This window comes from Rhea pennata, chromosome 1, assembly GCF_028389875.1.
Source record: "Rhea pennata isolate bPtePen1 chromosome 1, bPtePen1.pri, whole genome shotgun sequence".
Lineage (NCBI taxonomy): Eukaryota > Metazoa > Chordata > Aves > Rheiformes > Rheidae > Rhea > Rhea pennata.
The window spans coordinates 117,777,107-117,801,713 of NC_084663.1; the positions used below are offsets into that span (position 1 = coordinate 117,777,107).

Consider the following 24,607-nt stretch of genomic DNA (forward strand, 5'->3'; position numbering starts at 1 on the left):
ACAGACCTGGGAAATGCTTTTAAGCCTCAGAGGACCTCTGTCTGTTGGAAACAAGGAATACCACCTTAAGGAGGGGGGCAGGCATGGGAGCAGAAAGCAATGTTAGGAAGAACATCAGCTTCAAGGGCTGGCTTTCGAGTCCAAAACAGAGCAGGTGGCAACACTACTGCCATGAGTGAAAAAGTGCCACTTTGGGCATCTCTCTCTCTTCCTCCCTCTGTTTAGCATATTCCATACTTAAACTTCCATCATTTTATTTCTTTTTATGCTTCAGGTGCAGAGTACAGAAGAAACCAATTGCCAGTTATTCAAAAAAAAAAAAAAAAAAAATCAAAGAAGTTTATAGAGATGCTTTAATGTTAAATGCATAAGTGACAAAAGGTTTCAAATATGACAGTCATTACTTTATCGATTTAAATTTTGCCAGAGAAGATAGAAGCATAGAATGGATCTGGCAGGACTGGGTTTATCTGTTATCTGTTCATCAACTGAGTCACCTTTCTAGTCTTGCTTTATCACGGTAGCACAAAAGGTGTCTTATCTTTGTTATTATTGGCTGCTCTGTATTTGTCTTCCTAAGCATCCAAACAGGAATTACTGAAAGTGATAAGCAGGTATGATTTTCTGTAAAACATTTCTAAAGCATGTTAAACTTAATCCAAGATTAGAGCGAAGACGAAAGAGGAAGTACAAAAGCTAAGACCTGAGACCTGGAGAGTGAATTTCCAAACTCAGTCTATGTCTACAGTAACAGTCTACCGCTCACAATCATTTCCTATGTTTGGAAGTGGGAGAGGGTTCTGGATTTAATAAAATATATACAAGCTTTATAGATAGAAACCATTAGTTTCAAGTTAAAGAACATGCATTCCCCAAGACATTCCTTCTAGCATGACAAAACAAGACTTGATTAGACAGGTGATTTATGCCAATGGCAAAATCCATGCTGTAACTGTTAAAAGTGGTATGAGAAAGAGTTGCTGAAGTTCATTCGTCTCCCCACCCTTGACAAGTCCGGACTACACAACAACAGCTCATGCACTTGTCTAGCATTTCAAGTATCAAAGTTATTACACTTGCTGCTCTGAAAAATAACATCTTGATTATAAACAAACTTTAGTCATATAAACAAACTGTAGTCCTACGTATTTTGAAACCAGTCTTGGTAACAAGGCCCTTAATTTGGTAACAGACACAAAATTGCACAATCCAATGATACAAACTTCATGTGTATCAATAAACTAGCAACAAGTCTTGCAAAATGACCTGTGATCACTTCTAGATTTATAAGATCATGGATGCTATGCTTATGCGGACAGCAAATAATAAAACAGAGTGACCTACGCTTCCAGAGAGAAAATAAAGGAAACACTCTTTAAAGCATGATGTTTCATTTAAAACTGTTATTTCATCTTTTGTTTGATCACTTCAGGACAAATTACTCCTGTTACTCAACGCAGAAATTCCCACTGGATGAGTTTGCTATTACAAGCAACAGAACTTCACTATGTCAAGTCATTTATGTGTACAGGACAATTTCTTACAAACGGCGATAACCACCAGGCAGTAAGTAGAGAAGAATGACCAGCATTAATATTAAAAACTCCTTTGTGCCATGAAAGAATTTCTACCCATATTTACACAGAGTGAAATGGTCAAATCATTTCTGCATGACATTTTTTTCAACTCAAAGACTTACAGTTATTAAGTGAAGCCATTTGAATGCTGACATGTGCACATTTTTCATATTCAAAGCTGCCAAAAAGTAGAATTAATAATGTTGTAGAAGATTGGTAAAGATATTAGGAATGTGCAGGGATTATTTTAAAAAAGGTACTGATACCATTATTAGGAAGCAGGTCAACTTTAGGCACAGAAGAATCAGGTTTTTAACTAGTCTTTTCTACTGTATTTTATCCAGTAGTAGATTCTTATGCTTGAATTGTTATCATGCAAGTATTTTAAGCAGAGGGCTGGAAATTTTTTCTCTCTGCTTACCTTCATTTAGTTGGTAAGGATGTGATGTGGGACATTAATCTTACCTTCTTCAAATCAAAAGTGCTTGGTACGTGTAGCTGAAGGTTTTAGACCAAAATCTGAACTTCAGTTCCATGCATAAATACCACCATGACATTTATAAGACAACAAAATATTTTAATTATGTCCCATACTACACAACTTTATAAAATACCAACTAAGCATCCATTTGAACATAAAAAAAAGAAAAGACACAAAGCAAGCAATACACTGTAGCCACACTTGTGGCACAAGCCAGGATGCACAACCAGAAAAAGAAGTTACTGTCTCACAAATCTCTGTTCACAATTAAGACCAGAAGGTGAACATGTTGTAGCCTCCCATGACTGTGGTTTCTAGTTGCCTGCCTTTATTAGGCAGGTATCAGTGTACCAAAATGAAAAAATCACATCAGTATTTAAAAAATCGCATCAGTATTTGTTTAATCCTGTTTTGTCTTATTAAAAATTAGCACTGCTTTCTTAGGACTGCTAGAAAGCAGAACAGCAGCAACCTCAGCTGCTAATGCAAAACTAATACTTTGACTGGTAATTGTGAATAGATGGAAAAAAGACAGTAGAAATTACCCAACAGTTTTTAATTGAATGAAGTAAAACGCTATGAGCCAGGTAGTAATTTGAGAAACATGAAAGAAAATCTTGGAACAGCTTAAAGGCAGCTGTGGTAAACCTCTGAGATTTCTCTCCCCCCTCCCTGTGTGTGTGTGTGCACACACACGTGTGCTAAATAAGCAGTACACATATCCAACTGATGTTTACACCCTACTAACAGGAAAAAGCTTATGCACCTCTATGTCCATGGGTCTAGCAATATTGTATTGACTCTTCACCTACAGACATGCCGGCCTACAGCTTAACACAGAGAGAGTGCCACATGAGCTAGGTTCAAGAAGTACACCAAGTGCCAGTGTTTGGTATGCCCTGTAAACCAAAAGGCCACTACTGCAGGTATTACTAAGTTAAATATATCCCTGTTCTCTTCAGTTGCAGGATATTAGTTAGTTCATATTTTGCTTGGTATATTGACTAGCTTTCAATAATGCTGCATTTAACACTGCACCACAGCTTGGAACAGCTCTCTCAAGACATCTTGCTACACCATTTTTAACAAGAGGTGCAAACCTGGGCATCCAAGTCAACATTTGCTTCAAATGGCACAGGATATATATTTAATATATATTAACTTCAGCTACAAAACTCATTTTCAGACCGACCGTGGAAAAACTCAACCAGGAGAGAACCAGGCTCTTGATTTCTAAAAACACACCGAGAAGCTTCAAACATCCCCTTTCTAAAAGTGTAAGTGGTGTTTTCCCAAAGATAAATGTTTCTTCCTCTAAACTTACTATGTCATGCGCCACTGTCTTTAAACAGTAATGTAAGAAACTCTAAAGCTTTTCCCATGTCTACCATTACTTAGGTATGCATCACTAGCTGTTATTAACCATTTCTAAATACTAGCTTCTTTTGGAAACAAAGCTAGGAAAGTATATATTTATGGACACACAAAACCATTATAAAAAGATACCATGTGCAGCTCGTGGAACAGTTCACATCAGGAATAAATGAAGGAAAAGGCACTCCATCTCTCTTTGCTGTTCTGTGCACTGTGTGCAGTTTTTCAATCACTCTTAAAACATTTGTTTGCAACATGGCAGATCATATACTGAGCAGAGTTCATGTTTCTACCCATTGCCACTCTTTTAATTGAAAAAGTACATTGCTACGAATATACAATATTAGCTTTATTTATACATTTAAGAATACTTTTTTTTCCAAAGGAGAAAGTTACTGAACAAATGTTATTAAAGGTATAAATTATTTAAACTTAAATAATTTAAAATCAACTTATTCAAATAACTTTCCTATTGCACATTTTTTCTGTAACTTTGCCAGACAAAACCCTATATAAGCATTTAAAAGATTAGAATTTTAAAAGCACAAGTTACATAGCACCAAAGTAAGGTACCAGATAAACTGTATGCCTGCTGGAAAAAGAGTGCCAATAAAAACAAATATAAATATATATGTATATACACATTAGTAATAACTCCGGGATGTTTAGATAATAAATACTTTAAACAAATCCCCAGATTTCCGAAAACATGAAGTGAGAAATTTTAGAAAATAATGCAAAGTTGTTTTAGAAGAGCAAGAATACACATGCACAAAATCTATCATAAGAAAAAGTTTCACAATTCCCATACCTTAATCTTTAAAACCACCTGTGTTTTCACTATGTACTTCACAAAATGACTAGCCTATATGTTTGAGGATTTATGTGAGACAGAATAAAGAAAGCTTTCCCCAGTTGCTTTATAATGGAACAGTACCCCCCAAAAATAAGCCCATATCGATTTCAATCTTGTCACTTCTCAGAATGTCTTTTTCTGCTTATCTTCATTCCCAGCAATCTGGGAATACACTCATAACATCAACCAACAGGCAGCATTAGGAAAAAAGGATGAAACTTCCTATATTTTTTCTGAGCAAACCTTACACTGGAATTTCTCCTACTACAACAGCTGCTTTCACCATCAAATTTGCGACCAGCAATTTCCATTGTAAATGTTTCCCTTCCATACGTCTGCTTGTAAGCCTTCAAAAACTAGAGCAGTTCAACTTAAATGGGCTGGAGTATAATCTGGCCTTCTTGTCTGAATAATTTTTGGTTTGGGTTTCTTCGCTTCTTCTTCCATGTCATTTTCTTGGTCACTCTCGCAGACGTGGACAACAACACTAGGAGTAGTGTCAGTTGCAGCATGTAGCTCATACTTTTCTCCTGGAAGTTAAAATATTAACAAAACTGGTTTAAAATTATCCATTTTTTTAGAAAAATATGAAAGAAATCATTAAAAAGAAAAAAACTTAGTATAAAATTGTTAGTAGTATATTAATGACAAAAGCCTGATGTCACAGCGCATTAGAGGGCATAGGCAGGTGCCTTGCTAACAGTCATGTCTATCACCTGGAACCACTTAGTTTCTAATTTCAAAGCTAAGCAGCTCAGCTGCTTTCTTACAGGCAAGTTTATATACATTACCCTAAGCATTTAAGCAAGTGTTCCATATGAGCAGTCAGGAGCCTTCTTGGTGGGTTTTGTTATACTAAGCAAATAGCTGTAGCATTTGAGCATAAAAAGACTAGCTATTCACTCTACAATGCAGATTTCATTTTCTTGCATGATGACATAAAATTATAGGATCTTCCTCCCCCCCACAAAGCTTTCAATGTTAAGAAAGCTGTATGCAGTTTTTCCCACCTCGCATGTAAGTGCTCTTGCACTGTTCAGGTATTCTGTGGAACAACAGGACTAGATAGTAGGCTTCATGCCTACTAATGTGAAACATTCAGATATAATGGGACCAGCATGTACACTGTTATGAAATGAATTTGGTTGACCATTGGTTTGACACCTGTTTTTGCTATAACATAAAGAATTGTTTTTAAATTCTAACTAGGTTTTAGATTATTTTAATCTTATGCTAGACCAGGCAAAGAAAGAGTAAAGGACTTCTTTTCACCACTTCTCTGACCAGCTCCCCTTAATTTTTTCTCTTGTTACTTCAGACTCGTACATTAATAAAGGGAGAGAACAGTCTCTATTAAGACCACTATGGTGATCTGGATGTCAGCCATCCTAGACAGCTGATGACTGTGATGAGCTGCACTCCCTCCCCAGTGCACCCAGGCTCCAAGGTATTCTCTGCTAAGTTTCTCTGAGGCCTGGTTGGGGAAGCCGGCAAGAGGAGCAGTTCCACAGAGGAAAAGGCCTCTAGGTCTTCAAAAAACACACAAGTCATTGCGTTAAGTGTAAATGGAGCCAGTTGCAAGCGGAGCTACTTCACATTCTAATAAACCTAATGGTCAATAAGTAGAGCTTCATAGGACTTAATGTCCACAATACATATGAAAAAATTCATGGGGGAAAGGGATCACATATCTACCAGTGAGCTTACTGCAGGGTATCCTGATAAGAAAACTTGCAGGGGAGAAACCAGCAGTTTCTACTGCTTAGTACCTTTTCAATATTTATTTTAAAACATATGCTTTCATTTTAAATCTTGTTGGCTTTGCTAAAACTTAAGAGGAAGGCTTGTAGTGAGGTAAGCAGCAGTCACCGGGCAAGCTCTGAACTTTGACAAGATCAGCAAGCTGTAACCCTGTCTATTTGTTCCTTGTGCTTCAGGGAAGTTTTTAAATCAATGTTTTCCTGAAATAAGTTTTTGAAACAGAAGTCCAGTAATTCCCCAGGGGCCTATGGGGTATCTAATCACTTCCACTAGAATCTATGGATATCACTACCATACTATCAGTCATCACCTATTACACAGAAAGTCAATGCACGAAGAGCTAAAAGCTTTCCCCGTGCCCTCTTCTCCACTAACATAAGTCTTGCTTCCAAAGCTGGTAGGTAAATAGATACATAAAAATTAGTAAAATGATTCAGACTACAGTTTATATCCTCTTCGATAAGACTACATGTAGTCATTTCCTCTCTTTCCTAAACCTTATAGAAGAGCTGCAGACTGGGTTAAATCAGCTGTAGATTTTGGGAAATAAAATTTGCACCAACTCTCATTATGAAGGTTTTAACTGAGGTATAAAACAACATCAAGGGATGTGATCATATTAGTTTCTGAAAATCAGAATCATGTTTAAAATATGAGTTAGTACATTTTAGCAGAATTACATCTATTTCTGAAAGTATATTTGGTTTAAAAAATAGATACCAGCTAGAACTGCTTCTCCTCTTGTTGATGCTATACATTTTTAATAAATAAATGTATAAGCAGCCTTTACAGCATGGTTAGCTGAAATGACAAGTGGCTTATGAGATAGCACTAGAAATAAAGGGGAAGTGTGTTTTACAAAGTGCTTCCCAAAAGCATGGTTCACTCTTAATTGCGGGGAATGGGAAGAAAGGAATCTGTAAATAAACATTTTTCCCATCAGAACAGGGCAACGTCACCTCAGAGCTTCTGATAAATGAATAAACTGCAGCAGATCAAAACACGGAGAAGCTGGGAATGGCAGGAACTTCTCCCTCTTAATTCCAGAAGAAAATTAATGCCTCAAAACAGAGGCTGAAACTGGTAGCTTCCCTCCTACTCCTGCTACTGTCTCAGATGAGGAAAGAGGTAATTCTAGCTGCAAAGCTATGTAACTGTTAACTACTTTACTGTCCTCATCAGAAACAAGACTTTCTCATCCCTGTAAAAGATATGCAGCTATACAACTGCCTTTTTACTTTTCGGAAGTTGCATTACTACAGTCTGGTTCCCCAAATGCATGTTTTGCTTTGGGGCAAGACACAGGGTGAAAAAAACAAAAACAAAAAACACAGAATAGCAAGCCAATTGATACTTTTTCTGAAGTTATAAATACAATTCACAATACCATCTCATTTGAAAAATTCCAGAAATTGAGAAAGTTTAGAAGCTACATTACACTCAAGTAAAATTTTAGTGCTTCTAATCCTTCTTACCTGGCCCTAACTTGGAGATAGCATATAAAAGGTCATAGTTTATGACTGGAGTAGCATCTTCTACTTGCTTCCAACCAACAGGTGGAGAAGCAGGAGGTGAAATCAAAAACTGTTTGTCTGGATTTGGTGGTGCTAAATGTGAGCTTCCAATGTGCAAAGTCTGCAAAAAACACACAAAGAACAAAGCTATTTCATTATGATTAATGAATCCATCATTCATGAAGAGGTTTAAGGTTTTGATAGATGTTATGCTGTAACAGGCACTCAAGGTGGCAGCATTTAACACTATTACTAGAGTGCTACATGAAAGACCCAGTATACAAAATACAGACAAGCCACCACATTCATAACTTTGATGAAACATGCAATGAAGTGTGCATATTTGCATCTTCTGATTACGGAGTTTTACAAAAATTTCATCAGAAAATATCTGTCCTCAAAATACTGAAGTAGGAGGAAGTTGGATATGGGCTTTAAGGCCTGATGACAAATGGTGTTGAAACTTATTACCACAAGTGAGAGTGGTGAGAATTCTAGAAGGTATATAAATAAACCGGCTCCTTCAGAACTGTCCCTAGGGACATCTGAAACAGACACACATAGACTAATTTTCCCACTAAATTTATGGAGGAAAATACAAAGCAGCCACCAAAAAGCACCCAAATTACCAGAACCTGAAATTGTTTCACACCTTTGGCAGGCAGTAGCAAGCTCTAGAGCTGCAATGATGGCACACTGCAAGCACAAATGTGCGCTAAACAAGTGATCCGCAGTAGTGAGTGTAGGATCAATGGGTACAGACTCCTGAACATTTCAGTTCTATACTTTGGATTCCCCAGATGCCATTTGAGTCTCGTGTGCATGTCTACATGTGTATTATCGGCAAAACACACTTGGCTTTCCCCCTACCACATCAAACTGCCTTTGACAGTGCTGGTTACTGTCATCTACTCCCTTTCCCCAAGAATTTCTAAGCAATAAACAGGGAGGCATAAATGCAAAATACATTACAGTCTCAACACTTTTAGCTTTGGAACAACTTGTCATTCTCTAATCAAACTGAAAAATTCACAGTATTCATTAGCATGACTGAAGACATCTGGAAGCTTACCACTAAGAGCATTAAGCTTTAGCACATTAAAAAAAAAAAAAAAAAAAAAAAAATCACTCAAAGATCACTCAAAGACCCACCTGAGCAAAATACAGTTTAATTTCCTTCCCAAGGAACTCTGTCTTGTGCAACTGGATTCTAGCATCTGCTGCAGATAAAGGGTTACTGAAATTTATTCGTACTCTTTTGAAGCTCTTAAAATACTGAAAGGTGGTATCTCTGTCATACGCTCTAAACAGCGATTCAAATTTGGCCTGAAAAGTAAAGACCAAACAAGAAAGTGAATATGCAACATTCCATATTTTCTCTGAAGAAATACAGAAGTAAATTGCAGTTATTACTAGTGGCATACTAACATTTTTTATTATTGGTTTATAGGTAACGGCTCAGTTTTGTTTTCTTGTTTTCTAATGTATCACTGTTTCCTGTACAGCATCTTTTTATCTTCTTATTAAATGGATGTACCCTGTCTAACATGCTCTAGGTGATCCTGCTGAGCAGGGAGGTTGGACTAAATGATCTTCAGAGGTCCCTTCCAACCTTACTGATTCTATGATTCTATGAAATAAAATATTAAATTAAATAAAATGGCACAAAAGAAATAGCAGTATGGACAAGATACTGAAGAGGAATACTTGTTTTATTTATAAAATCATTATCCAAAGACCTTAAACAATGGGATGGTTGGCATTTTTTTAATGCAATTTTCAAGGTAATCAACACTTAGCTGTTTTAATACAGAAAAATGTATTTGCAAGCTAAATGTAATTTTCTTCAGTAAATCAGCCCCCATAATAAAGTTCACAATCATTGCCTTTTCTAATATCTGCTGCTTTCATTTAGGAAAATGAACCTAAAAATATACTATTACTGAACTCTAATTTAACAGTCTCTTCTATTTCTGGAACCAATTTCTAAAAATGCTCTCACTATCTTTTCTGAAAAATCTGAAGCACCAATCATACAGATCCTGAAGGGCCTTTGACACACTTTCTATTTTGATTCTGAAGTAAGAGTAGGAATTGGACCCAAACCTCACACCTTTATAGATCTGTGGATGAGTTATTTAACTGTCATATGGACTACAGCATATTTACCATTAGTTAGGGCCTTGTTCAGCATTTAGTATTTGTGCACTTAGAGTGCTCCTAAGGCATCTATGCAAAACAGATTTTTTTTTTGCATTATTTAAAAATAATGCTTCCATTCTTACTTCAGGATGCCAGACAAATGGAGGAGAGAGTAGCAGGAAGTTCTGAAGCTGGAATGCTCTTGTAAAGTGCTTCACACTCGCATTAAGAACATAGTAACCAGTCACAAGCCTTATTTCAGCAATGGTGATAGAGCATGCATGCTTGCATTTCGGGTGTTTTCTCTTTATAAAAGCTTATTAAGTTAAACACAGAAATATAAAAGACTGCTCTGTTCTTTTTTGTACACAATTACATTTTGGATTAGTGGAAAAAGCAACAAAAGATAAGAATGCAGTATTTACTTCAAAACTGCACTTTCCTTTCTGAAGCTATGTACAAAACCATTATATTTCAAAACAAAACAAAAAACCACCCCAAAAAACACCCTAGTTGTCCTGCTTCTTAAGCCTCACTTAAGCTTCTTCAAAATGAGAACCGAGACAAGAACAGAATCCTCAGCACAAAAAGTCCTTGTTTTTTAGCTTCCTGCAAAGAAAGTGAGCTGAATGCAACCACGAAAACTAAGCCTGAATTTCCAAGTCACATGTTAGCTGAAAGAAAACAAGCTGAATTGTATTTCAAAGCTCATGGTCTACTTTAAATTCAGAGATTATCTGCAAGATTCATGCAATATGCGTAGTTTTTTGACGAGTATATGAATTATATAGGTCACATGTTAGCAATATGACATTAAACAAAATTATATGTTACTTTGTTAGTAGTCAACAATTCACTGTATCAGTACTGGATTGCTTACATTATAGGAATTCTAATCAGTTAGGTACAAATCAGAGAAAAATTATTAATGTTTCAGCACTACACTATTAACAATTACAGTGCCAGCTTCCCCATCACCCCCAAGCCTGAAAAAGAGTAGAGTATATTGTAAGTTACATGGATCTTACTACCAAAATCAGAATCTAACCATCACTGAAAACACATATGAAAGTGAAGAATACACTACACAGGCAATAAAGAACGTTTAGAGGTGAATTTCTGATCTTGTTCAAATACACGTAGCTCAAGATCTTACAGTTTCCAGAGTATGATTCATTCACAACAGAGCATGCCATTGCAGACTTGTAAGACCCAAGACCCTTACATCAAACTGAAACCTTCTTATAGGTCAAAAAGCTAGTAAGCTATACTGTATTTTAAACAGTTTCAGAACAGCACCTACGTACAGTAACTCACTTAAAAAAATACACACACAAAAAAAGCATACCCTTGTTTCTGCTTGATTGAAGACATCACAATCAGCCACACAGGCAATCAGAGAACTAAAACTGTAGTTAAAATTTCTAAAATGCATGCTGCGACTCTCGAAAGGAACACTTGCACTTCGGCAAAAACCAATGACTTTTAAGGAAGCCGTCGGTGCTGCACACGGTGTTTATATAGGAAACAAGTCCAGCCCCTCTGGGAAGGGAGAGGGAAAAAAAAAGGAGTTTCAGAGCATCCTGTGTGTGACAGCGAATTCCTGAGCGAAGTCCTGCATGCTTGGAGGGAGGCGGGCAGGAACAAACTGTGAGCTCCGGCTGGAAAGAGGTGACGTCAGCACGTTAGTCAGCTTCCCTATGCTAATTACCCGCGCTGGGGAGGATGGAAAAAACAGCTGAGGTTTGCACGGCAGCTGCTTTATCAAGCCCTCTCACAGCATAGTTTCCACTGGTAGTAATTCCATTCAGCGCTCAGACAACATGCTCTTCACTGGAATGGGACAACCCATCTTAAGATGGAAAATGTTACTTGCTAAAGGACCAAAGTCTCCAGTAATAAGCTGCAATTAGCCAGAAGGAAAATTTCAAGGCTTTGGAACGGAAAACAAATCCCTCAGGTCAACAGCTTTTGTTAACATTTTGGAAAAATAAAAAAGCATTAAAGTTTAGAGATCAGGAGGAACTGATTGTGGAAAGCATGTTTTCCTTTACATGGAGAATTCATTTTCAAGTTTTCTTCAATTCAACTTTATGGATTACTTCCCATTCTCAATTTATTAGAAGCTCAGCTGGAGCTGTGTAAATTGACTTTTTTTTTTTTTTTTTTGGTAGGGGCTTCTGCAGTAATCTGCTGGCAAGGTGCAGTAATGAGGAGTAAGAGTCTGAATTTACAGCTTTTTTTTTTTTGATTTATGGATTTGTATCATGGTTTAAGAACATTTCCCCTAAAGCATGACAACCTACAGAATTTTTTTAAACAATCAAAAAAATCATTACCAGTTTAAAGTAATTTGTTAAGATTATGCTGAAGCTTTTACAAGCTTTTTGAAACTGTCCTATGCAGCTTTAGATCAAAATGTGTAAGGAAGTCAAAACTACATATGCCTTTAGCTCATTTTACTACAAGATGAGGCTACAGCATCACAGAAATCACCAACTTTCATGAAACACTTACAAACAAAAAAGTCATAAATTAAAAACCTTACTGCATAAACATTTAACCAAGTTAACTATCCATATGAACAGTCCTCTTGATTTCCATTGGCTCTACATACTCACTCGAAGTTAAAGATGTTTACAATGCCACAGGCCAAAATCATTATTTACCAGTCAAGTTCTCAATTAATGTAAAGTTACCTTAATGGGAAAAACTACTCAGGCCTGCTTCCTAGCAGCTTTCTTTGTGAGCCAATCCTTTAAAATAAGCTCATCTCAGGAAAAGAGAAATGATTCTGAAGAATGTTAACTAATATAGATGCTGTCGTTGAGACTAAACTCAAACTCCAAGGTAAAATGACAGAGAACAAGTCTCCAATACGGCCAGAGCAGGTGCCTGCAGGACAGAGCAGGAAGAACAGTCCCTTCCCTCTCCCTAGGCTCACCAGGGCATGGGATGCCATGGCTTTCCTGTCAATCAATGCTTCAAGATTTGGACCAGACACACACAGAGTGGGAACAGGTTTGAGTTTCCAAGCTCACTACCTGCATCCAGAACAGGCCTGCTTGAGTACAGGATTCATAAACATCCATTATGCTGAGCAGTAAACTGCCCGAGCTATCATAGATAATCATGCAGAGTATGTCTTGAATCCTGTCCTTGCCCTGAAATTACGTTGTCAGGTGTCTTAAAAACTTCAGAAGTGGAAGCACCAAGCATGACTCTATAGAACAGTGTCAAGATGATCAACTGCAAAGCATGGCCATGAATCACCTGGGCATAAATGGAAACTGAAGACAGGTTTTCAACCTTTTAGGTGAATGTTCTAGCTCCTAGTAAGAAAGTAAAGGTCCTCCCTCTACCTGTTATTGAGTCAGAGTCACTTGGCTTACTCTGAGGCTACGTCAGTGACTGGGTCTCTGCAGGTGACAGTGGAAAGAATATTTCATTTGTAGAGCCTCACAGGGCCTACGCGAGGCAGCTTTTAAGCTAGTCGGAGCAAAGCCTTGAGCAACCTTGCTGGAGACCTTTATATAGTTGAGCCTGTCAGAGCTTCCTAGCTGGAGACCTTTATATAGTTGAGCCTGCCACAGCTTCCTAGCAGTCTGGTTGTTGTAAGGGTTTTCAATATCCCGATTTTGGACTTCAGAGCTTAAAGAAGAACGAGCAGACTCTAGGTACTAATACCTGTTGTAACTCTAAAGCTTATTTAGATCCAAATCCCATGAAGAATAAGGCATTAAAAATACTTCTAATTGCTATCCTCTAGGTTACCTATTCCTGAGGCTAGAGCCCAAGGAAAATGACTTTACAAGTCTTACTGCTGCCACCTTTAAATTTAAACTTTGTAATCTATAACAGGGCTATAGTTTGTTGTATTACTGTATTATCTACAAATAAACCATTTGTGAGGTTTAACATTTAACAAAGTAGATTTCTTTTTACTTTCTGAATTTAAGGAAACATGTACCAAGGTTCCACTGATATGCACTAGGATTTTATTTTCTTCTATCAGTTTAAAAAGAAACAAAGGGAAGAAACCAGTCCTGGTCTGTTCTGTGATAATTATCATTTTTTTTTGTAACGTTATATCACTAGTCACTCTTAAAGAAATAACTTGAGTTAAAAAAAAAACCCAACTATTGTAGACTGAAACTCCACTTCCAACACAAAATAAGGAGAACTGGTACTCTGAAAAAAATCACTTTGAAATGAAATCTAATATCCTTACTACTAAGCTTTGTAACAAAAACACAATCTACCGCATCTCAGGTACTGGATTAAATAAACTACATTTAATTGTTAAATAAAAGGAAGACTAGTTTTCTCCTCCCCCCTCCCCCCAAACATGTTCACTGTCAGGGCTCCTGTTTCATTTAATGAATTGCTAATTAATGCAGTAGCCCTACATTAAAAACCCCGAGATCCATTTTAGAAGCCAACAGTCAAAGTTAAAAAACACATTACAAAATCCTGACACAATGTCGCAATGTTTCTTCTGTGGTGTTCACATCCTATGACATTTATCAGCCACGTGCTAATGAACCATCTGGAAAGAACTGCGAGACTATCAGAACTCCAGGACCTCTAATTCTGAAAGTATCGGAGTATTGTTTTTCTTCTTCCTCACTCTTCAAAGAGCTTACTGCCTCTATCTTTTCTTTTAGACTCTCTACTTACCCCATAACTATAATGCAGAAAACCAGAGTAAGGGCAAGGCGATCACCTGCTTAAGGATGCATCCTGTCATGCAGGTGCCTGAGAGTAAATACAAACCTCACCAGTGCAACAGGATCCTGGTCAATGAGAATCACAAATGCCAAATGTATAAGAATAGCTTGAAATGACAACATGGACAGTCCTGTTATCCCCAAAACGTCTCCACTGCTTTCTCAGTGTTTTCCTTTCCCATTCAGGGGTACAGCTTCTAGAGATCAAGTTTTACAAGTTGACCTTTGCCTGTAAAAAACTGCAGACAAGAGGCTCACTGAAGACCTAAACCACTCTGTAACATCAACAGCTTCTGGCAGATGCCCCAGTGGTAGCATTTTCCAGGCAAAGACTATTAGCCGAGACAGTTTGGGGGTTGCTTTTTGGAGATGGAGGAGAAACAAGGTTTCACAAATAGGCAGGTGGAACAGTGGGACTATAAAATCAAAGGCCATAAATAGCTCTATAATTTAATCTCCACATGCAGTAAAATAGGTGAGGGAAGGAGGGAGGGAAGAAGAGGAAATGAGACCACGCAAGATAGAAGTAGAACAAAAGGCAGAGATTAAGCAAGTCACAAAAATTATTTCCTTGTGGAAATTTATGTTAGCAAAGCCAAGGATCCCAGGAAGAAAACTAACCTAACATGTTAAGAAACAAGCTGTCAATTCTGTAAATGAATAAAACCATCACCTTAACAAGCCATAAATCAGAACAACATAGTCCATTCCCTTCTGTCATCATTGGCAGACCTTTACAGTTATCCTTGAAGGGTGTTCTTTACGCAGTCCCTCCACTCCCACTCTATATGCTTGATGATCTTTTGCCATCAACATACAGTTTCCATTTCTGTCTTCGTGCTAATTATCTTAACTCCTAGGACACGGATAAACATCTTGAAGTAATCCAGAATGGATAATCATACTTACTGGTTTCATATTCCTAGTGGTTGGGAAAGGAGAGGGAGGGGAAGACAGTTAAGAATTCAACTTCCAGACCTATCTATGCATGTCTGGGGTCAGTTGCTTATACTCTACGTGCACTGCACACATCTGAATTTAAGTGACCTTCTAATCTCCATGTCAATGCAAGAACAGGAATGTTATAGATCTGTACGTGCCAGAAGCTCTGCGGGAGAGAAAGTAAAAAGGTAATGAACGTTCCTTTCTCAAATTTAATACTAGGTAAGAGCTTGGCTTTAATACGCAGTCTGGTAAAAAATCCCCAGAACTTAGACTTACTAACAAAGTAAGAAAATCTAACATGTGCAGGGGTAATGAACACTTGTCCTTGACAGTGATTTTTTCCCTCAACTTCTTTAAGGGTGCTGTGCAAACTGGCACTGCAGTCAGGAAACAGTAACTGTCTACATCTTTGGAAAACTTTTCTGCCCTTAGGATTCAAAAGGTGGGTTGCTTTTTGTTGAAGTTGGGTTTTTTCCTTGTTGTTTACTTAATGAGCAAAAGAGGTCACATCTTTGTCAGCTGGCTCATGCAAAAATCACTTGCCTTAAAATGTCTGTACGGGTAAAAATCACTTGCCTTAAAATGTCTGTATGGAGTTCTTAACCACATTTTACTCCTCTAAAACAAATAAAGAGAGAAAACTGACTGCAAGTATTTTTCTCAACTATGAGTTGTGAAGTAAAAACAATTGGCAGACCAATCCTGCTTCAATATATTTTTCTTCTCCAAAAAATCTTCACATTAGACTGAACACTGGGAGACCCTGACAACCTTGATCTCTAATCCAGAATACTGAAATAGCTGCACATGCTGATGCAGTCATGCAACGATACAGTCCTTAACATATCTATACAAGTATCTCCCGTGCCAGGCAAACCTGTATCAGAAATGCAAGTGTAATGTAAGTGTAAGGGAGGAGAAGGGGCCAGAATCATTACACAATTGAAAGGGGTAATGGATGGTTTCCTTGGTTTAGTGGTTATGAAAGGCCTTAAATTTTTCAAAAAGCTGCATACATACGAACTTATGTTCTAGTCATTTGTAAGACTGTCAGAGAGAAATTACAAGAAAAGCATATACGCTTACACATCAGCAGAGAAATGTTCAGCAGCAAAAACCTTTAAAAATAATGAAAGAAGAGTCTTTAGAGTTAGGGAGTAAACTGTACAAAGGACATTTGCAACTATTTATAGGAATCATACAAAACCTCAATACAAGTAGACAAACTGGTTTTCCAAATTATGCAGAGCAACGTGCAGTATATTGAGCAAGGTAACACCCACACAATTACAAAATGGAAAAGGGGAGTTAAAATGGAGTTAGGACTGTCGTCATCATCAACTCCTTTCATTAACTTTGTTTGTAATAGGGAACAAAAAACACATGACCATTCACTATTTCAGCTGCACGTAAGTATTACAGCCACTGAATTTCCAGCCTTGGTTGGGGAAGGAAAAGAACTGTTCAATCTTAACAAAATATAAGCATCTAATTCGATATAATAGTCAGATATACAAGAAAGTTATTTAAGTGTACTACACCAAGTTATATCAAGCACTATATATGAGTGCCTTTTGAGGAAAAAAAAAAGTCTTTGATCGCTATAAAATTATAAACCATTAGACAGTATTAAAAGCAACTTTTCAGAAATGAATCTAGAATTCTTGTCATAGAAGCATTTATCAGAGCACTAGTTCAGCATAGTTATCACTAACTGCATCAGCATTCAAAAGTATGCTATTTATTGGAGATGGACAGGGATAGATTAAGCACACAAAAAGTCAAGGCCACATAGCTCGGGTGCAGTATCACCTATGTTCTAGGCTTTTGACTGTTCCACATTAACCCTTTTTCTCTTCCAGTCACAAAACATAGCAGAAGAATAGTGTTGATAAATTTTCTAAAGTTTTAAGCAAAATATGTCAAAGCAAACAGAACAGCTATGAAGATTCTGTATGGTTACTAAGCTGGTACACATGCTTAAACCTCAAAGCTCTGACACACCTTTATATAAAGTTTTATAACAGATAAATTCCAACCAAAACAAGTTTTTACAAAGCAAACCCCCCCAGCACCCCCCCCCCAAAAAAAAAAAAAAAAAAAAAAAAAAAAACTCACCAACAATCCAAGGCCTGTTTTTCTCTTACATTTCCTGTTTAAATTCACTAACTTCACTTCTTATTTTACTTACATTATGTACAGGGAATATATGTACAGCAGAAATAGCATATTATGAAGCATCAAGTCCCCCCAGAATAACTGGGGGTCGGAGGTGTGTGTGGGGGGTGAAGGGGTGCTGAAAAGGGGGAAGGAGAAAGTTCTTGTGAGGTTTCTCTTTCCCCACCCCAAAGAATCCCTTAAAGTGATACAGTTTGGTTTCCAATAAATCAGAACAACATTTATGAAGATAAGCTGCTTGTTGGAAGTGGATGAAAATACCTGAAGACGACTATCCAGTAATACTATAGTTTGATCCATTATAATTTCAGGGAATGAGAGGGCTGAAGGGAGGAAAAAACAACAAGCAGCACACAGAGAACAAAAGCCAAAAGACCACAAGGTCCTTCCTTCACCAATCTTTCATCAGGAAAAATGTAACTAAGATCATTCCCATGCCTAGAAACAGTTGCATTGTTGATTTCTATCTATTTAAGTTTAGAGGGAAAATGGAAAGAAAAGGTGATGGAGACAATAATACAGTCTCAAACTCATCATGGAAATGGGGCACATGCCACACTAGAAAATGCTAACTATGGAAAGGGAAGGGCAGGAAATCCTTAAACAACCCTCTTTCCTTTTTACTTAAGCTTGTTGAAGGTTCACATAAATATGGATATCTACATAAATCCTTTCTTCAGGAGTGGAGATTTTTTAGAAAAACTTAAAATATCTAGAAGTTCTTTATTTATATCATCAACTAAAAAGGAACAAGGGCTTTTAAATCAAAATGCCTTACGAGGCTATTTTTCTGCATAATAAATAAAAAGCATCTGTAAACTCTTTGTAGCAGAATTGAAGGAAGTTATTTATAAAAATATCTCCCCACCTGCAAAATATAAAGTTTTCTCTCTTCTAAGCACTGGGTCACTATGAAATAAAGGAAGTATTAGGTATTCTTCCTACACAATAACCGGGAAAAATCATCAGCAACCTGGCTTTTTCAAGATTATTTGAGTATTAGTGTGGGGAAAAAAATCTAGATTGTGATTATCTGATAAGTGTATTTACAAGATGGAACAATTTAAGAAAGAAGGTACATGCTATACACATCAGCTCTTAAAACAAAAATGGCCCTTCAGTTAATTATTTCTCAAGTGAGGGGGCACCCTCTGAAGATGAAGAGTGCTTTGTTTTGTAGAGAGGGAACAGCTGTAAAGTTATTTATAAATTAGATTCAGCAGAGGGGGAGGTCAGGGGAGAGGGCACATGCTTAGAGTTGGATTCATGCATTCTTTAAGCATGTCATTCGTACTCTGACACTTAGCACAGCTGGAGCGCAGCACTGGCACTGCCTCTGCACATCACCCCGACAAGCGGGTGAGCTAAAGGGCACTAAGAAAATCCGTGTGCTGGACGTGCATGCTGATCTAAAAGATACCATGTCTTAAGACTGGACAGGGACCATATTTCAAAGAAATGGGCCTTCAGTGCTGGGTATATATTTAAACATATTTATACTTTAAATACATTTAAATTTGACTGTGAGATAACTAGAAGTATCCTCTACAATTAGAATCAGAAATGATAAAGAACAGAAGTTCTTAAACAAAGGTGACTGAGTGATGACAGCTTACAACACAACAAGAATGAAAGGATGCAGACTGAAAGAAAGAGACAAGAACTAAGGTCTCCAAATCTCTCTCATGGTAAGAGGGAAAGGATACCAGTAAGGGACCCAGCAGTGCATCACAACCGAATCCCACAACGCAGAGTGTTTTATTCAAACCCTATAAAAATGAAGACAGGGCGATGAAAGCTCCACAACATTCAGATGTTCTGGTAAGCAATACACACCTATAAAACTCCTGCCTTCCAATCTGAAGGTAAAAGATGGATGAACAACATAAATGAAAAACGTCAACAGAACACAATCTAAATTTAATTTATGATTTAAAAAAATAATTAAATTGCGTTCTGTTTTGAAATGAACTCTTTCAAATATACAGATGAAGATGTGATATATTTTACAAAACAACGGCTTTTAAAAACTGAATTCTGAGATGAGTGGGTGGGGTTATAACCCAGATTCAAATAATCAAAGGCTACATCTTTTAAACTTATGTTTGATTTTTTTGTATAATATTTTGGTCACAGCAAAAGCTTCATCCCAGCACGTTTGTCTTTCAAATATTGGTTGACAAACAAAATATTTATTCAGTTCTGTGGCTTTCTGAAGCACACACCATCACAGCAGGATAAAAAAGTAAGTGGCATTTCTGGTTCAGTATTCTACCATACCAACTGAAGCTTCTTTGGAAAGAATATCCCGATTGTTTGATTTTATCTCATGTGCTTTTCATTATACATACTTAGTTATCTAGAATGTATCATAAAAGGTCAAGACTGAGGAGAACAATCAGAAGTAATCAATCTGTGTCAGCCTACCTTGATTCCGTAGTCAAAGCTTAGAACAAGAGTTACCATCATAAAACATGAATGACTGCATATCAAAGCTTCAAATATACCAACCAGGAAACATAACTACTTTCTTCTTTGAGCAACAAAGCTTGAATAGAGTTTTTATAACCATTCTGACACAGTCAGATAGTATTTTAGTGGTTTCTGGGACCCACCTCTACTTTTGTTATGAACCTCTTGGATGGTTAGACAAAGTGTTCCAAAGCTCTTTACTGCGAGGAAACCCAGAAGCCAATAGTCATTTCTACCGATGACTTCGGAGGCTCCTAGGATCATGTTACCAACCTTTGTTTTGGTATGACCTGCACCACTATCCCTATTCCTCCATTTCAGAATGTACTGCAATACAACTTAGTCTATAATATCTTAAATGAAAATGGTGGAAATTTAATTGTAGAAAACAAAACCCAGTCAGAGAAGGACCTGGGAGCGCTGGTGGATGACAAGTTGACCACGAGCCAGCAATGTGCCCCTGTGGCCAAGAAGGCCAATGGTCTCCTGGGGTGTGTTAGGAAGAGTGTTCCCAACAGGTCGAGGGAGGTGATCCTGCCCCTCCACTCAGCCCTGGGGAGGCCTCATCTCCAGTACCGTGTCCAGTTCTGGGCTCTTCAGTCCAAGAGGGACATGGAGCTACTGGAGAGTCCAGCATAAGGCTATGAGGATGATCAGAGGGCTGGAGCACCTGCCCTATGAGGAACGGCTGCAAGAGCTGGGCCTCTTCAGCCTGGGGAAGAGAAGGCTGAGGGGGGATCTTATCAATGAGTCTAAGTACCTGGGATCTTATCAATGAGTCTAAGTACCTGAAGGGAGAGTATCAGGGGGATGGGGACAAACTCTTTTCTGTTGTCGCATGTGACAGGACAAGAGGCAATGGACAGAAATTACAGCACAGAATGTTCCGCCTGACCGTGAAGGGGAATTTCTTCCCTGTGAGAGTGATGGTGCACTGGAACAGGCTGCCCAGAGAGGTTGTTGAGTCTCCTTCTCTGGAGATCTTCAAGGCCCGCCTGGATGCAACCCTGTCTAACATGCTCTAGGTGACCCTGCTGAGTGGGGAGGTAGGACTAGATGATCTCCAGAGGTCCCTTCCAACCTTACTGATTCTATGATTCTGTATTATTTCACTCAAGCAGAATCGGAGCTTTTAAGCTGAAATGAATCTTTCATGATCATACATGGCAAAACAAAACCATTTCACCGTGCCTAGTTAGACAAAACAGCAATAACTAAAGATGGATACAATAGATTCTCTCATCAGTTCCACTTGTATTTTCTTATTTGAAGATCTAGAAATTCTGCAAGCTGGAGCTTCCCTAGAACAGATGCATGCCCTCCAAGGCTAATCAAAGTGAAAAAGGCAGCCTGGGCTATTTTTGCAAGCAGTATTTTATTTACTCCCTTACCTCCCAACATAATGTCAAGGTGCTACTTGAACTCAAACCAGTGGTCTTGGAAGTCCCTCCTCCCCAAAGCTGTTTCTCAGCATTGCTCTGGTGGACTTTTGAGAATTTGAATATAGTCTTACATCCAAAGATAATACACAGGTATCATTATGTAGATTATTCCCCCTCACAGATGGAATACAGATGATTTGAAAACTTCAAGAGCTATTATTACTCTTAAAAGACATTTACTAAAGGAGTATACTGAGTTACCTGCAGTCTGATTACTTCACATAAACTTTGGAATGTTTTCCTTTGAATAAAAGAAAAAAATAGAAAATCTTTTCAAAAAGTCAAACAGTATTTCTTCAAGAAATATCCACAAACTGTAAGACAATTTTGTTTACTGCCTAATCAATAATTCTTAAAAGTTCCAACTCTATTTTTTCTCCATTTAAAAATTTCACCTATTGAAGACATGTGAATTGCAACACAACCTGGCTCCAGTGAATGCCAGTTACCTGCTTTTCTTGATCTTAATTCAAGAGCTTTTCATAAGGAAGAAGAAAAAGATACCAAAAAAGATTGCCTGCACCAATTGCTATTCTTTCAAAAACAGAAGTAACTCTACTCAAATCAGTCCTTAATGGAATTTAGAACATTTATTTGAAGAGTCTGAAACTATAGATTATGCTCTGAAGTTGTACGTCCTTTCAGCAGAAATTCATAATGTCAAGGGATCCAAGATTTTGACCAACACCTATGGATGTTAGTGAAGTTTCTATGAAGCCAAGTGCTAAACTTAGCCACTTGTCAGCACACAGAAGCTATCCTCTCCACGATTACTCCACTGAGAAGACAGAGGGGAAGGAAAAAAAAAAATCAGTAAGTCACTGACAATTTTTTAAGCACAGATTCCAAAAGCATTGCCAAGAAGGCAAGTAGCTGTTTATCCTGAATAGACTCTTACTTTTTTTTATAGAAGCTTAAAATACATGAATTGTTGTTACACTTGTATTATGTGGGCTACAAGTATTCAAACAGAATATAAAGAGTTGTGCTCTGTCACAGAAGGGCTATTTACAGATTGAATGCATGACAGTTTTCCAGCCAACCATCAAAAAAATAAATACCTACGGTGTGCTTATTCCTTCCTTGGAAAAATCCATGACTTACACTTCCATTTCCAAGCATTAAACACTAAATTCCTGTTCAGTGATTGGTAATATTAAACCAGTAATTTGGAAATTCCACTACAGAATATCTGAGTAATTGGCTAGACACATTTAGTAAACTCTTTCTGTATAGCAAATATAGTCCAATATCCCAATATTTAAATCCTTTTTTCAACAGTGTTTCTATCCTGGCAAAGAATTCACTCAAGTGATCCGAAGTAAATGTATCTGCAATTTTGCACTCATTCAAGTATCTCAGAATGAAGTAAGTATTTTTCATGAAGTATATTTACTGACAATCGCTTTTCTAATCATATTAAAAACATCATTCCACTTAGAAATCATTCTTCTAAGTGCTAAAAGCCAGCACCTAGAAGTTTGCAAAATTGCAACAACTGACTAGAACAGCAGACTTAAGGAAAAAAGAATCTTACGATCTTCAAATGTGGGGAGTACTTTAGAAGAGATAAACAATTTATGTTAAATTACATTTGTTTGGTATAGAAAAATATTTTTAATGAATAAAAGACAAAAAAACAGAACAAGCAAATGAGATTTGCATAGCATTCTGTCAGTCCATATGGACAGATTATACAAACAGAAGCTATTCAAATGCTGTAACACCCATGCAACACCAGTGTCTTAAATTAATCATCAATAAACCTGTTAAGAGGATAACAGAACCTTCTGTAGAGAAATTTCCAAGAAACCTCTGTGCTTTGTTCAGTAAGAGGCATTTTAGAAAATATTAACATAAACTGAGTAACCTTAATTATCAGTTGTCACCAAATCATTTCATGGCACCTGAAAGCCTGATCAGCACCAGAATTGCATCCTACTCCTCTAGACCTCAGAGCTGTCCTGGGGATGGGAGCTAGGAACCATCCAGGCTAAGGCAGCTGGTGTCTCTCTGTGAAACACAGCAAAGAACATCTATGGCTGCTGTGTCCTTAGGAAGGACATAAGAAAGCCCACAAAGCTCTCTGTCACCTGGAAAGCAGAAAACAGTCATTAGCAAATTGTGTCTTAAAAGGCTGCAAATTTCTGAGGAGCAGTCTCTATTCACTTGAAGGGAGGATTACTAACAGCCTATAACCTTATGTTCCGACTCCTTTTAGAGATAATCTCCTCAGGACACCACTTAATCCTTTAAAGAATTATCTAGGAAAAAAGGCACTGTATTGTTCTGTACTTTGAAAGAGTTCCTTCATGTAAAGACAAATCCACAGAAGAAAAACGTCCCTTAAAGTGGTAGTGGGAGTTTTCTCAAAGTTCTCAGAAATCAGGCAAAAAAATGGATTGTCTTGAGCTTCTTAAAAAGTTTCAATCAAATACAACAAAGCTTAAAGGACAAAGTTTGTGACAAAAAGTTGTGTGAAAATATCAGAGTAGGAAGGCCAGAGGCAAGCAAAAATCATTTGTCAGCTATTCTGCTTGGTAGAAGCCAGTCAGTCAGCTTATGTGAACCTACAGACAAGCTACAGCAAGTATCGGCATATGCCACGTGATACAAAGATGGGCAAATTGCCACCTTGGAGAAACAGGTGGCAAATGACACAAATGCAGAGTAAGCCAGGTATTCGTTCCACAACCTGTGAAACATGCTTACTGTACCAAGCAATTTGTAAGTTTTAGGGAGTTATTTAATCCACACACTACCGTAAAATAAATAAATCAATAACTTAAGCGATTTATGAAAAAGAGGTTTGTCTTGATTTTCCAGGATTTTACCGAACGCAAAATAAGAGTTAAGAATGAGTCAGGGGCTAAGGATGTTGCTGATTTTTATCATGTAAAAAGATAACTTCAAAAGACCATGTAACTGCCTTATACACACACAGAGAGAGAAACTCATACCAAATAAACAATGTGAATCTGAAAAGTGTACTTGGCACAATACGCATGCTTTTGGGTTTGCCTGAGAGAAAGTGACAAAGCATCAAAACAGCTATCTGGTTACACATGGTTAAAGTGTACAAAAAACAGAGGAGGTGAAAGAATCCAAATTCATGGTGAGCGCAGTGAGAGGTTC

General features: G+C 37.5%; 1 protein-coding gene across 2 annotated transcripts in view; it reads right to left on the minus strand.

The window, feature by feature from the left end:
• Positions 1 to 2,133: 2,133 nt before the first annotated feature.
• The window catches only part of RCAN1 (regulator of calcineurin 1), a 43,839-nt gene continuing 21,365 nt past the window's right edge, over positions 2,134 to 24,607 (minus strand). Inside the window, exons 1-4 of one of the 2 annotated variants that reach the window (XM_062598770.1) lie at positions 11,054 to 11,311; positions 8,716 to 8,889; positions 7,525 to 7,684; positions 2,134 to 4,818 (exon numbers count right to left, since the gene is read on the minus strand). In XM_062598770.1, coding sequence (XP_062454754.1) covers positions 4,655 to 4,818; positions 7,525 to 7,684; positions 8,716 to 8,889; positions 11,054 to 11,140 — 585 coding nt within the window. In that variant the 5' untranslated portion in view covers positions 11,141 to 11,311 and the 3' untranslated portion in view covers positions 2,134 to 4,654. Of the gene's footprint in view, positions 4,819 to 7,524; positions 7,685 to 8,715; positions 8,890 to 11,053; positions 11,312 to 24,607 lie in introns of those variants that run through there. The other variant, XM_062598762.1, reaches the window with a different exon arrangement.